At 50.0% G+C, this 15,749-nt stretch overlaps 1 protein-coding gene across 1 annotated transcript in view; it reads right to left on the minus strand.

Moving 5' to 3' along the window:
• The window catches only part of LOC137318725 (glutamate receptor ionotropic, NMDA 2D-like), a gene marked incomplete at both ends in the record, with an annotated part of 95,220 nt that overhangs the window by 29,158 nt on the left and 50,313 nt on the right, over positions 1-15,749 (minus strand). The window contains one exon of the mRNA XM_067981394.1: positions 15,497-15,611. Within this exon, the coding sequence (XP_067837495.1) occupies positions 15,497-15,611 (115 nt within the window). The remainder of the gene's footprint in view (positions 1-15,496; positions 15,612-15,749) is intronic.

The raw sequence follows: 15,749 nt of genomic DNA on the forward strand, positions 1-15,749 counted from the left end.
CCCACACTCTGTATCTCATGGTTCCTGATTGTTCCTGATTCCCCTCACTCTGTATCCCCTGGTTCCTGATTGTTCCTGATTCCCCTCACTCTGTATCCCCTGGTTCCTGATTGTTCCTGATTCCCCTCACTCTGTATCCCCTGGTTCCTGATTGTTCCTGATTCCCCTCACTCTGTATCTCCTGGTTCCTGATTGTTCCTGATTCCCCTCACTCTGTATCGCCTGGTTCCTGAATCATTCCTGATTCCCCTCACTCTGTATCCCCTGGTTCCTGATTGTTCCTGATTCCCCTCACTCTGTATCTCCTGGTTCCTGAATGTTCCTGATTCCCCACACTCTGTATCGCCTGGTTCCTGAATCATTCCTGATTCCCCTCACTCTGTATCTCCTGGTTCCTGATTGTTCCTGATTCCTCTCACTCTGTATCTCCTGGTTCCTGATTGTTCCTGATTCCCCACACTCTGTATCTCCTGTTTCCTGATTGTTCCTGATGCCCCTCACTCTGTATCTCCTAGTTCCTGATTGTTCCTGATTCCCCTCACTCTGTATCTCCCGGTTCCTGATTGTTCCTGATTCCCCTCACTCTGTATACCCTGGTTCCTGATTGTTCCTGATTCCCCTCACTCTGTATCTCGTGGTTCCTGATTGTTCCTGATTCCCCTCACTCTGTATCCCCTGGTTCCTGATTGTTCCTGATTCCCCTCACTCTGTATCTCCTGGTTCCTGATTGTTCCTGATTCCCCTCACTCTGTATCCCCTGGTTACTGATTGTTCCTGATTCCCCTCACTCTGTATCTCCTGGTTCCTGATTGTTCCTGATTCCCCTCACTCTGTATCCCCTGGTTCCTGATTGTTCCTGATTCCCCTCACTCTGTATCTCCTGGTTCCTAATTGTTCCTGATTCCCCTCACTCTGTATCTCCTGGTACCTGATTGTTCCTGATTCCCACACTCTGTATCTCCTGGTTCCTGAATCATTCCTGATTCCCCTCACTCTGTATCCCCTGGTTCCTGAATGTTCCTGATTCCCCTCACTCTGTTCGTCCTGGTTCCCGAATAATCCTGATTCCCCTCACTCTGTATCCCCTGCTTCCTGATTGTTCCTGATTCCCCTCACTCTGTGTCCCCTGGTTCCTGATCGTTCCTGATTCCCCTCACTCTGTATCTCCTGGTTCCTGATTGTTCCTGATTCCCCTCACTCTGTGTCCTCTGGTTCCTGATTGTTCCTGATTCCCCTCACTCTGTATCCCCTGGTTCCTGATTGTTCCTGATTCCCCTCACTCTGTATCTCCTGGTTCCTGATTGTTCCTGATTCCCCTCACTCTGTATCTCCTGGTTCCTGATTGTTCCTGATTCCCCTCACTCTGTGTCTACTCGTTCCTGATTGTTCCTGATTCCCCTCACTCTGTATCCCCTGGTTCCTGATTGTTCCTGATTCCCCTCACTCTGTATCTCCTGGTTCCTGATTGTTCCTGATTCCCCTCACTCTGTGTCCCCTGGTTCCTGATTGTTCCTGATTCCCCTCACTCTGTATCTCCTGGTTCCTGATTGTTCCTGATTCCCACACTCTGTATCTCCTGGTTCCTGAATCATTCCTATTCCCCTCACTCTGTATCTCCTGGTTCCTGAATGTTCATGATTCCCCTCACTCTGTGTCCCCTGGTTCATGATTTTTCCTGATTCCCCTCACTCTGTATCCCCTGGTTCCTGATTGTTCCTGATTCCCCACACTCTGTATCGCCTGGTTCCTGAATCATTCCTGATTCCCCTCACTCTGTATCCCCTGGTTCCTGATTGTTCCTGATTCCCCTCACTCTGTATCTCCTGGTTCCTGATTGTTCCTGATTCCCCTCACTCTGTAACCCCTGGTTCCTGATTGTTCCTGATTCCCCTCACTCTTTATCCCCTGGTTCCTGATTGTTCCTGATTCCCCTCACTCTGTATCCCCTGGTTCCTGATTGTTCCTGATTCCCCTCACTCTGTATCCCCTGGTTCCTGATTGTTCCTGATTCCCCTCACTCTGTATCCCCTGGTTCCTGATTGTTTCTGATTCCCTTCACTCTGTATCCCCTGGTTCCTGAATGTTCCTGATTCCCCTCACTCTGTATCTCCTGGTTCCTGAATGTTCCTGATTCTCCTCACTCTTTATCTCCTGGTTCCTGATTGTTCCTGATTCCCCTCACTCTGTATCTCCCGGTTCCTGATTGTTCCCGATTCCCCTCACTCTGTATCCCCTGGTTCCTGATTGTTCCTGATTCCCCTCACTCTGTATCTCCTGGTTCCTGATTGTTCCTGATTCCCCTCACTCTGTATCCCCTGGTTCCTGATTGTTCCTGATTCCCCTTACTCTGTATCTCCTGGTTCCTGATTGTTCCTGATTCCCCTCTCTCTGTATCTCCTGGTTCCTGATTCTTCCTGATTCCCCTCACTCTGTATCTCCTGGTTCCTGATTGTTCCTGATTCCCCTCACTCTGTATCTCCTGGTTCCTGATTGTTCCTGATTCCCCTCACTCTGTATCTCCTGGTTCCTGATTGTTCCAGATTCTCCTCACTCTGTATCCCCTGGTTCCCGAATGTTCCTGATTCCCTGCACTCTGTATCTCCTGGTTCCTGATTGTTCCTGATTCCCCTCACTCTGTATCTCCTGGTTCCTGAATGTTCCTGATTCCCCTCACTCTGTATCCCCTGGTTCCTGATTGTTCCTGATTCCCCTCACTCTGTATCTCCTGGTTCCTGAATGTTCCTGATTCCCCACACTCTGTATCGCCTGGTTTCTGAATCATTCCTGATTCCCCTCACTCTGTATCCCCTGGTTCCTGATTCCCCTCACTCTGTATCTCCCGGTTCCTGATTGTTCCCGATTCCCCTCACTCTGTATCCCCTGGTTCCTGATTGTTCCTGATTCCCCTCACTCTGTATCTCCTGGTTCCTGTTTGTTCCTGATTCCCCTCACTCTGTATCCCCTGGTTCCTGATTGTTCCTGATTCCCCTCACTCTGTATCTCCTGGTTCCTGATTGTTCCTGATTCCCCTCACTCTGTATCTCCTGGTTCCTGATTCTTCCTGATTCCCCTCACTCTGTATCTCCTGGTTCCTGAATGTTCCTGATTCCCCACACTCTGTATCGCCTGGTTCCTGAATCATTCCTGATTCCCCTCACTCTGTATCCCCTGTTTCCTGATTGTTCCTGATTCCCCTCACTCTGTATCTCCTGGTTCCTGATTGTTCATGATTCCCCTCACTCTGTATCTCCTGGTTCCTGATTGTTCCTGATTCCCCTCACTCTGTATCCCCTGGTTCCTGATTGTTCCTGATTCCCCTCACTCTGTATCTCCTGGTTCCTGATTGTTCCTGATTCCCCTCACTCTGTATCTCCTGGTACCTGATTGTTCCTGATTCCCACACTCTGTATCTCCTGGTTCCTGAATCATTCCTGATTCCCCTCACTCTGTATCCCCTGGTTCCTGAATGTTCCTGATTCCCCTCACTCTGTTCGTCCTGGTTCCCGAATAATCCTGATTCCCCTCACTCTGTATCCCCTGGTTCCTGATTGTTCCTGATTCCCCTCACTCTGTGTCCCCTGGTTCCTGATTGTTCCTGATTCCCCTCACTCTGTATCTCCTGGTTCCTGATTGTTCCTGATTCCCCTCACTCTGTGTCCCCTGGTTCCTGATTGTTCCTGATTCCCGTCACTCTGTATCTCCTGGTTCCTGATTGTTCCTGATTCCCCTCACTCTGTATCTCCTGGTTCCTGATTGTTCCTGATTCCCCACACTCTGTATCCCCTGGTTCCTGATTGTTCCTGATTCCCCTCACTCTGTGTCTCCTGGTTCCTGATTGTTCCTGATTCCCATCACTCTGTATCTCCTGGTTCCTGATTATTCCTGATTCCCCTCACTCTGTGTCTCCTGGTTCCTGATTGTTCCTGATTCCCCACACTCTGTATCCCCTGGTTCCTGATTGTTCCTGATTCCCCTCACTCTGTATCTCCTGGTTCCTGATTGTTCCTGATTCCCCTCACTCTGTATCTCCTGGTACCTGATTGTTACTGATTCCCACACTCTGTATCTCCTGGTTCCTGAATCATTCCTATTCCCCTCACTCTGTATCTCCTGGTTCCTGAATGTTCCTGATTCCCCTCACTCTGTTTCCCCTGGTTCATGATTGTTCCTGATTCCCCTCACTCTGTATCCCCTGGTTCCTGATTGTTCCTGATTCCCCACACTCTGTATCGCCTGGTTCCTGAATCATTCCTGATTCCCCTCACTCTGTATCCCCTGGTTCCTGATTGTTCCTGATTCCCCTCACTCTGTATCTCCTGGTTCCTGATTGTTCCTGATTCCCCACACTCTGTATCCCCTGGTTCCTGATTGTTCCTGATTCCCCTCACTCTGTATCTCCTGGTTCCTGAATGTTCCTGATTCCCCTCACTCTGTATCTCCTGGTTCCTGAATCATTCCTATTCCCCTCACTCTGTATCTCCTGGTTCCTGAATGTTCCTGATTCCCCTCACTCTGTTTCCCCTGGTTCATGATTGTTCCTGATTCCCCTCACTCTGTATCCCCTGGTTCATGATTGGTCCTGATTCCCCACACTCTGTATCGCCTGGTTCCTGAATCATTCCTGATTCCCCTCACTCTGTATCCCCTGGTTCCTGATTGTTCCTCATTCCCCATACTCTGTATCTCCTGGTTCCTGATTGTTCCTGATTCCCCACACTCTGTATCCCCTGGTTCCTGATTGTTCCTGATTCCCCTCACTCTGTATCCCCTGGTTCCTGATTGTTCCTGATTCCCCTCACTCTGTATCCCCTGGTTCCTGATTGTTACTGATTCCCCTCACTCTGTATCTCCTGGTTCCTGATTGTTCCTGATTCCCCTCACTCTGTATCGCCTGGTTCCTGAATCATTCCTGATTCCCCTCACTCTGTATCCCCTGGTTCCTGATTGTTCCTGATTCCCCTCACTCTGTATCTCCTGGTTCCTGAATGTTCCTGATTCCCCACACTCTGTATCGCCTGGTTCCTGAATCATTCCTGATTCCCCTCACTCTGTATCTCCTGGTTCCTGATTCCCCTCAATCTGTATCTCCCGGTTCCTGATTGTTCCTGATTCCCCTCACTCTGTATCTCCTGGTTCCTGATTGTTCCTGATTCCTCTCACTCTGTATCTCCTGGTTCCTGATTGTTCCTGATTCCCCTCACTCTGTATCTCCTGGTTCCTGATTGTTCCTGATTCCCCTCACTCTGTATCTCCTGGTTCCTGATTGTTCCTGATTCCCCTCACTCTGTATCTCCTGGTTCCTGATTCTTCCTGATTCCCCTCACTCTGTATCCCCTGGTTACTGATTGTTCCTGATTCCCCTCACTCTGTATCTCCTGGTTCCTGATTGTTCCTGATTCCCCTCACTCTGTATCTCCTGGTACCTGATTGTTCCTGATTCCCACACTCTGTATCTCCTGGTTCCTGAATCATTCCTGATTCCCCTCACTCTGTATCCCCTGGTTCCTGAATGTTCCTGATTCCCCTCACTCTGTTCGTCCTGGTTCCCGAATAATCCTGATTCCCCACACTCTGTATCCCCTGGTTCCTGATTGTTCCTGATTCCCCTCACTCTGTGTCCCCTGGTTCCTGATTGTTCCTGATTCCCCTCACTCTGTATCGCCTGGTTCCTGAATCATTCCTGATTCCCCTCACTCTGTATCCCCTGGTTCCTGATTCCCCTCACTCTGTATCTCCCGGTTCCTGATTGTTCCCGATTCCCCTCACTCTGTATCCCCTGGTTCCTGATTGTTACTGATTCCCCTCACTCTGTATCTCCTGGTTCCTGATTGTTCCTGATTCCCCTCACTCTGTATCCCCTGGTTCCTGATTGTTCCTGATTCCCCTCACTCTGTATCTCCTGGTTCCTGATTGTTCCTGATTCCCCTCACTCTGTATCTCCTGGTTCCTGATTCTTCCTGATTCCCCTCACTCTGTATCTCCTGGTTCCTGATTGTTCCTGATTCCCCTCACTATGTATCTCCTGGTTCCTGATTGTTCCTGATTCCCCTCACTCTGTATCTCCTGGTTCCTGATTGTTCCTGATTCCCCTCACTCTGTATCCCCTGGTTCCTGATTGTTCCTGATTCCCCTCACTCTGTATCTCCTGGTTCCTGATTGTTCATGATTCCCCTCACTCTGTATCTCCTGGTTCCTGATTGTTCCTGATTCCCCTCACTCTGTATCCCCTGGTTCCTGATTGTTCCTGATTCCCCTCACTCTGTATCTCCTGGTTCCTGATTGTTCCTGATTCCCCTCACTCTGTATCTCCTGGTACCTGATTGTTCCTGATTCCCACACTCTGTATCTCCTGGTTCCCGAATCATTCCTGATTCCCCTCACTCTGTATCCCCTGGTTCCTGAATGTTCCTGATTCCCCTCACTCTGTTCGTCCTGGTTCCCGAATAATCCTGATTCCCCTCACTCTGTATCCCCTGGTTCCTGATTGTTCCTGATTCCCCTCACTCTGTGTCCCCTGGTTCCTGATTGTTCCTGATTCCCCTCACTCTGTATCTCCTGGTTCCTGATTGTTCCTGATTCCCCTCACTCTGTGTCCCCTGGTTCCTGATTGTTCCTGATTCCCCTCACTCTGTATCTCCTGGTTCCTGATTGTTCCTGATTCCCCTCACTCTGTATCTCCTGGTTCCTGATTGTTCCTGATTCCCCACACTCTGTATCCCCTGGTTCCTGATTGTTCCTGATTCCCCTCACTCTGTGTCTCCTGGTTCCTGATTGTTCCTGATTCCCCTCACTCTGTATCCCCTGGTTCCTGATTGTTCCTGATTCCCCTCACTCTGTATCCCCTGGTTCCTGATTGTTCCTGATTCCCCTCACTCTGTGTCTCCTGGTTCCTGATTGTTCCTGATTCCCCTCACTCTGTATCCCCTGGTTCCTGATTGTTCCTGATTCCCCTCACTCTTTCTCCCCTGGTTCCTGATTGTTCCTGATTCCCCTCACTCTGTATCTCCTGGTTCCTGATTATTCCTGATTCCCCTCACTCTTTCTCCCCTGGTTCCTGATTGTTCCTGATTCCCCTCACTCTGTATCTCCTGGTTCCTGATTGTTCCTGATTCCCCCCACTCTGTATCTCCTGGTACCTGATTGTTCCTGATTCCCACACTCTGTATCTCCTGGTTCCTGAATCATTCCTATTCCCCTCACTCTGTATCTCCTGGTTCCTGAATGTTCCTGATTCCCCTCACTCTGTTTCCCCTGGTTCATGATTGTTCCTGATTCCCCTCACTCTGTATCCCCTGGTTCCTGATTGTTCCTGATTCCCCACACTCTGTATCGCCTGGTTCCTGAATCATTCCTGATTCCCCTCACTCTGTATCCCCTGGTTCCTGATTGTTCCTGATTCCCCTCACTCTGTATCTCCTGGTTCCTGATTGTTCCTGATTCCCCACACTCTGTATCCCCTGGTTCCTGATTGTTCCTGATTCCCCTCACTCTGTATCCCCTGGTTCCTGATTGTTCCTGATTCCCCTCACTCTGTATCCCCTGGTTCCTGATTGTTCCTGATTCCCCTCACTCTGTATCTCCTGGTTCCTGAATGTTCCTGATTCCCCTCACTCTGTATCTCCTGGTTCCTGAATAATTCCTATTCCCCTCACTCTGTATCTCCAGGTTCCTGAATGTTCCTGATTCCCCTCACTCTGTTTCCCCTGGTTCATGATTGTTCCTGATTCCCCTCACTCTGTATCCCCTGGTTCCTGATTGTTCCTGATTCCCCACACTCTGTATCGCCTGGTTCCTGAATCATTCCTGATTCCCCTCACTCTGTATCCCCTGGTTCCTGATTGTTCCTGATTCCCCATACTCTGTATCTCCTGGTTCCTGATTGTTCCTGATTCCCCACACTCTGTATCCCCTGGTTCCTGATTGTTCCTGATTCCCCTCACTCTGTATCCCCTGGTTCCTGATTGTTCCTGATTCCCCTCCCTCTGTATCCCCTGGTTCCTGATTGTTCCTGATTCCCCTCACTCTGTGTCCCCTGGTTCCTGATTGTTCCTGATTCCCCTCACTCTGTATCCCCTGGTTCCTGATTGTTACTGATTCCCCTCACTCTGTATCTCCTGGTTCCTGATTGTTCCTGATTCCCCTCACTCTGTATCGCCTGGTTCCTGAATCATTCCTGATTCCCCTCACTCTGTATCCCCTGGTTCCTGATTGTTCCTGATTCCCCTCACTCTGTATCTCCTGGTTCCTGAATGTTCCTGATTCCCCACACTCTGTATCGCCTGGTTCCTGAATCATTCCTGATTCCCCTCACTCTGTATCTCCTGGTTCCTGATTCCCCTCACTCTGTATCTCCCGGTTCCTGATTGTTCCTGATTCCCCTCACTCTGTATCTCCTGGTTCCTGATTGTTCCTGATTCCCCTCACTCTGTATCTCCTGGTTCCTGATTGTTCCTGATTCCCCTCACTCTGTATCCCCTGGTTCCTGATTGTTCCTGATTCCACTCACTCTGTATCTCCTGGTTCCTGATTGTTCCTGATTCCCCTCACTCTGTATCTCCTGGTTCCTGATTGTTCCTGATTCCCCACACTCTGTATCTCCTGGTTCCTGATTGTTCCTGATTCCCCTCACTCTGTATCTCCTGGTTCCTGATTGTTCCTGATTCCCCTCACTCTGTATCCCCTGGTTACTGATTGTTCCTGATTCCCCTCACTCTGTATCTCCTGGTTCCTGATTGTTCCTGATTCCCCTCACTCTGTATCTCCTGGTACCTGATTGTTCCTGATTCCCACACTCTGTATCTCCTGGTTCCTGAATCATTCCTGATTCCCCTCACCCTGTATCCCCTGGTTCCTGAATGTTCCTGATTCCCCTCACTCTGTTCGTCCTGGTTCCCGAATAATCCTGATTCCCCACACTCTGTATCCCCTGGTTCCTGATTGTTCCTGATTCCCCTCACTCTGTGTCCCCTGGTTCCTGATTGTTCCTGATTTCCCTCACTCTGTATCTCCTGGTTCCTGATTGTTCCTGATTCCCCTCACTCTTTGTCCTGTGGTTCCTGATTGTTCCTGATTCCCCACACTCTGTATCCCCTGATTCCTGATTGTTCCTGATTCCCCTCACTCTGTATCCCCAGGTTCCTGATTGTTCCTGATTCCCCTCACTCTGTATCTCCTGGTTCCTGATTGTTCCTGATTCCCCTCACTCTGTATCTCCTGGTTCCTGATTGTTCCTGATTCCCCTCACTCTGTGTCTCCTGGTTCCTGATTGTTCCTGATTCCCCTCACTCTGTATCCCCTGGTTCCTGATTGTTCCTGATTCCCCTCACTCTGTATCTCCTGGTTCCTGATTGTTCCTGATTCCCCTCACTCTGTGTCCCCGGGTTCCTGATTGTTCCTGATTCCCCTCACTCTGTATCTCCTGGTTCCTGATTGTTCCTGATTCCCACACTCTGTATCTCCTGGTTCCTGAATCATTCCTATTCCCCTCACTCTGTATCTCCTGATTCCTGAATGTTCCTGATTCCCCTCACTCTGTGTCCCCTGGTTCATGATTTTTCCTGATTCCCCTCACTCTGTATCCCCTGGTTCCTGATTGTTCCTGATTCCCCACACTCTGTATCGCCTGGTTCCTGAATCATTCCTGATTCCCCTCACTCTGTATCCCCTGGTTCCTGATTGTTCCTGATTCCCTCACTCTGTTTCTCCTGGTTCCTGATTGTTCCTGATTCCCCTCACTCTGTATCCCCTGGTTCCTGATTGTTCCTGATTCCCCTCACTCTGTATCCCCTGGTTCCTGATTGTTCCTGATTCCCCTCACTCTGTATCCCCTGGTTCCTGATTGTTCCTGATTCCCCTCACTCTGTATCCCCTGGTTCCTGAATGTTCCTGATTCCCCTCACTCTGTTCGTCCTGGTTCCCGAATAATCCTGATTCCCCTCACTCTGTGTCCTCTGGTTCCTGATTGTTCCTGATTCCCCTCACTCTGTATCCCCTTGTTCTTGATTGTTTCTGATTCCCTTCACTCTGTATCCCCTGGTTCCTGAATGTTCCTGATTCCCCTCACTCTGTATCTCCTGGTTCCTGAACGTTCCTGATTCTCCTCACTCTTTGTCTCCTGGTTCCTGATTGTTCCTGATTCCCCTCACTCTGTATCTCCCGGTTCCTGATTGTTCCCGATTCCCCTCACTCTGTATCCCCTGGTTCCTGATTGTTCCTGATTCCCCTCACTCTGTATCTCCTGGTTCCTGATTGTTCCTGATTCCCCTCACTCTGTATCCCCTGGTTCCTGATTGTTCCTGATTCCCCTTACTCTGTATCTCCTGGTTCCTGATTGTTCCTGATTCCCCTCACTCTGTATCCCCTGGTTCCTGATTGTTCCTGATTCCCCTCACTCTGTATCTCCTGGTTCCTGATTGTTCCTGATTCCCCTCACTCTGTATCGCCTGGTTCCTGATTGTTCCTGATTCCCCTCACTCTGTATCTCCTGGTTCCTGATTGTTCCTGATTCCCCTCACTCTGTATCTCCTGGTTCCTGATTGTTCCTGATTCTCCTCACTCTGTATCCCCTGGTTCCCGAATGTTCCTGATTCCCCTCTCTCTGTATCTCCTGGTTCCTGATTGTTCCTGATTCCCCTCACTCTGTATCTCCTGGTTCCTGAATGTTCCTGATTCCCCTCACTCTGTATCCCCTGGTTCCTGATTGTTCCTGATTCCCCTCACTCTGTATCTCCTGGTTCCTGAATGTTCCTGATTCCCCACACTCTGTATCGCCTGGTTCCTGAATCATTCCTGATTCCCCTCACTCTGTATCCCCTGGTTCCTGATTCCCCTCACTCTGTATCTCCCGGTTCCTGATTGTTCCCGATTCCCCTCACTCTGTATCCCCTGGTTCCTGATTGTTCCTGATTCCCCTCACTCTGTATCTCCTGGTTCCTGATTGTTCCTGATTCCCCTCACTCTGTATCCCCTGGTTCCTGATTGTTCCTGATTCCCCTCACTCTGTATCTCCTGGTTCCTGATTGTTCCTGATTCCCCTCACTCTGTATCTCCTGGTTCCTGATTCTTCCTGATTCCCCTCACTCTGTATCTCCTGGTTCCTGATTGTTCCTGATTCCCCTCACTCTGTATCTCCCGGTTCCTGATTGTTCCTGATTCCCCTCACTCTGTATCTCCTGGTTCCTGGTTGTTCCTGATTCCCCTCACTCTGTATCTCCTGGTTCCTGATTGTTCCTGATTCCCCTCACTCTGTATCTCCTGGTTCCTGATTGTTCCTGATTCCCCTCACTCTGTATCCCCTGGTTCCTGATTGTTCCTGATTCCCCTCACTCTGTATCTCCTGGTTCCTGATTGTTCCTGATTCCCCTCACTCTGTATCTCCTGGTACCTGATTGTTCCTGATTCCCACACTCTGTATCTCCTGGTTCCCGAATCATTCCTGATTCCCCTCACTCTGTATCCCCTGGTTCCTGAATGTTCCTGATTCCCCTCACTCTGTTCGTCCTGGTTCCCGAATAATCCTGATTCCCCTCACTCTGTATCCCCTGGTTCCTGATTGTTCCTGATTCCCCTCACTCTGTGTCCCCTGGTTCCTGATTGTTCCTGATTCCCCTCACTCTGTATCTCCTGGTTCCTGATTGTTCCTGATTCCCCTCACTCTGTGTCCCCTGGTTCCTGATTGTTCCTGATTCCCCTCACTCTGTATCTCCTGGTTCCTGATTGTTCCTGATTCCCCTCACTCTGTATCTCCTGGTTCCTGATTGTTCCTGAATCCCCACACTCTGTATCCCCTGGTTCCTGATTGTTCCTGATTCCCCTCACTCTGTATCTCCTGGTACCTGATTGTTCCTGATTCCCACAATCTGTGTCTCCTGGTTCCTGAATCATTCCTATTCCCCTCACTCTGTATCTCCTGGTTCCTGAATGTTCCTGATTCCCCTCACTCTGTTTCTCCTGGTTCATGATTGTTCCTGATTCCCCTCACTCTGTATCCCCTGGTTCCTGATTGTTCCTGATTCCCCACACTCTGTATCGCCTGGTGCCTGAATCATTCCTGATTCCCCTCACTCTGTATCCCCTGGTTCCTGATTGTTCCTGATTCCCCTCACTCTGTATCTCCTGGTTCCTGATTGTTCCTGATTCCCCTCACTCTGTATCCCCTGGTTCCTGATTGTTCCTGATTCCCCTCACTCTGTATCCCCTGGTTCCTGATTGTTCCTGATTCCCCTCACTCTGTATCTCTCGGTTCCTGATTGTTCCTGATTCCCCTCACTCTGTATCTCCTGGTTCCTGATTGTTCCTGATTCCCCTCACTCTGTATCTCCTGGTTCCTGATTGTTCCTGATTCCCCTCACTCTGTATCGCCTGGTTCCTGAATCATTCCTGATTCCCCTCACTCTGTATCCCCTGGTTCCTGAGTGTTCCTGATTCCCCTCACTCTGTATCTCCTGGTTCCTGAATGTTTCTGATTCCCCTCACTCTGTATCCCCTGGTTCCTGATTGTTCCTGATTCCCCTCACTCTGTATCGCCTGGTTCCGGAATCATTCCTGATTCCCCTCACTCTGTATCTCCCGGTTCCTGATTGTTCCTGATTCCTCTCACTCTTTATCCCCTGGTTCCTGATTGTTCCCGATTCCCCTCACTCTGTATCTCCTGGTTCCTGATTGTTCCTGATTCCCCTCACTCTGTATCTCCTGGTTCCTGATTGTTCCTGATTCCCCACACTCTGTATCTCCTGGTTCCTGATTGTTCCTGATTCCCCTCACTCTGTATCTCCTGGTTCCTGATTGTTCCTGATTCCCCACACTCTGTATCCCCTGGTTCCTGATTGTTCCTGATTCCCCTCACTCTGTGTCTCCTGGTTCCTGATTGTTCCTGATTCCCCTCACTCTGTATCCCCTGGTTCCTGATTGTTCCTGATTCCCCTCACTCTGTATCTCCTGGTTCCTGATTGTTCCTGATTCCGCTCACTCTGTATCTCCTGGTTCCTGATTGTTCCTGATTCCCCTCACTCTGTATCCCCTGGTTCCCGAATGATCCTGATTCCCCTCACTCTGTGTCTCCTGGTTCCTGATTGTTCCTGATTCCCCTCACTCTGTATCCCCTGGTTCCTGATTGTTCCTGATTCCCCTCACTCTGTATCTCCTGGTTCCTGATTGTTCCTGATTCCCCTCACTCTGTGTCCCCTGGTTCCTGATTGTTCCTGATTCCCCTCACTCTGTATCTCCTGGTTCCTGATTGTTCCTGATTCCCACACTCTGTATCTCCTGGTTCCTGAATCATTCCTATTCCCCTCACTCTGTATCTCCTCTTTCCTGAATGTTCCTGATTCCCCTCACTCTGTGTCCCCTGGTTCCTGAATGTTCCTGATTCCCCTCACTCTGTGTCCCCTGGTTCATGATTTTTCCTGATTCCCCTCACTCTGTATCCCCTGGTTCCTCATTGTTCCTGATTCCCCACACTCTGTATCGCCTGGTTCCCGAATCATTCCTGATTCCCCTCACTCTGTATCCCCTGGTTCCTGATTGTTCCTGATTCCCCTCACTCTGTATCTCCTGGTTCCTGATTGTTCCTGATTCCCCTCACTCTGTATCCCCTGGTTCCTGATTGTTCCTGATTCCCCTCACTCTGTATCCCCTGGTTCCTGATTGTTCCTGATTCCCCTCACTCTCTGTCCCCTGGTTCCTGATTGTTCCTGATTCCCCTCACTCTGTATCTCCTGGTTCCTGATTGTTCCTGATTCCCCTCACTCTGTGTCTCCTGGTTCCTGATCGTTCCTGATTCCCCTCACTCTGTATCCCCTGGTTCCTGATTGTTCCTGATTCCCCTCACTCTGTATCCCCTGGTTCCTGAATGTTCCTGATTCCCCTCACTCTGTATCCCCTGGTTCCTGATTGTTCCTGATTCCACTCACTCTGTGTCCTCTGTTTCCTGATTGTTCCTGATTCCCCTCACTCTGTATCCCCTGGTTCCTGATTGTTCCTGATTCCCCTCACTCTGTATCTCCTGGTTCCTGATTGTTCCTGATTCCCCTCACTCTGTATCTCCTGGTTCCTGATTGTTCCTGATTCCCCTCACTCTGTATCCCCTGGTTCCTGATTGTTCCTGATTCCCCTCACTCTGTATCTCCTGGTTCCTGATTGTTCCTGATTCCCCTCACTCTGTATCTTGTGGTTCCTGATTGTTCCTGATTCCCCTCACTCTGTGTCCTCTGGTTCCTGATTGTTGCTGATTCACCTCACTCTGTATCTCCTGGTTCCTGATTGTTCCTGATTCCCCTCACTCTGTATCCCCTGGTTCCTGATTGTTCCTGATTCCCCTCACTCTGTATCCCCTGGTTCCTGATTGTTCCTGATTCCTTTCACTCTGTATCCCCTGGTTCCTGATTGTTCCTGATTCCCCTCACTCTGTGTCCCCTGGTTCCTGATTGTTCCTGATTCCCCTCACTCTGTATCTCCTGGTTCCTGATTGTTCCTGATTCCCCTCACTCTGTGTCTCCTGGTTCCTGATCGTTCCTGATTCCCCTCACTCTGTATCCCCTGGTTCCTGATTATTCCTGATTCCCCTCACTCTGTGTCTCCTTGTTCCTGATTGTTCCTGATTCCCTTCACTCTGTATCCCCTGGTTCCTGATTGTTCCTGATTCCCCTCACTCTGTGTCCCCCGGTTCCTGATTGTTCCTGATTCCCCTCACTCTGTATCTCCTGGTTCCTGATTGTTCCTGATTCCCCTCACTCTGTGTCTCCTGGTTCCTGATCGTTCCTGATTCCCCTCACTCTGTATCCCCTGGTTCCTGATTGTTCCTGATTCCCCTCACTCTGTGTCTACTGGTTCCTGATTGTTCCTGATTCCCCTCACTCTGTATCTCCTTTGTTCCTGATTGTTCCTGATTCCCCTCACTCTGTATCTCCTGGTTCCTGAATCATTCCTGATTCCCCTCACTCTGTATCTCCTGGTTCCTGAATCATTCCTGATTCCCCTCACTCTGTTCCCCTAGTTCCTGATTGTTCCTGATTCCCCTCACTCTGTATCCCCTGGTTCCTGAATGTTCCTGATTCCTCTCACTCTGTTCGTCCTGGTTCCCGAATGATCCTGATTCCCCTCACTCTGTATCCCCTGGTTCCTTATTATTCCTGATTCCCCTCACTCTGTGTCCTCTGGTTCCTGATTGTTCCTGATTCCCCTCACTCTGTCTCTCCTGGTTCCTGATTGTTCCTGATTCCCCTCACTCTGTGTCTCCTGGTTCCTGATTGTTCCTGATTCCCCTCACTCTGTATCTCCTGGTTCCTGATTGTTCCTGATTCCCCTCACTCTGTGTCCTCCGGTTCCTGAATGTTCCTGATTCCCCTCACTCTGTATCTCCTGGTTCCCGAATCTTCCAGTGCTCCCTCTCTGAGCTTCCCCCCGTGTTCAGGACCCTTTCGCTTCAAGGAGAGACTTGGAACTGACTTTGGGTCAGATAATTGGCGTGTGACCCCTCGCTGCCCCCTCGTTGACCTACCATCTCCCACTCTTTCTTCCGGTTGAGTGCCAGGATCACCATGGAGGGATTGACGAGGTATCCGTCTGCATTGAAGGAGAAATCCTTCCCATCCCAGCTGATGTTGGCGAAGTACCTTGAAAGGGAGAAAGAAGGAGAGCAGACTCAGGTTGGCGAGAGGTCACTCCGTGCCCGTCCCACTCCCCGTCCCCCGTTTACCCCCAACCCTTCCTCCCCACCCACTCCTCCCGCACTCCTTGATCTCGGCCAGTCG

Source organism: Heptranchias perlo, unplaced genomic scaffold, assembly GCF_035084215.1.
Source record: "Heptranchias perlo isolate sHepPer1 unplaced genomic scaffold, sHepPer1.hap1 HAP1_SCAFFOLD_718, whole genome shotgun sequence".
NCBI lineage: Eukaryota > Metazoa > Chordata > Chondrichthyes > Hexanchiformes > Hexanchidae > Heptranchias > Heptranchias perlo.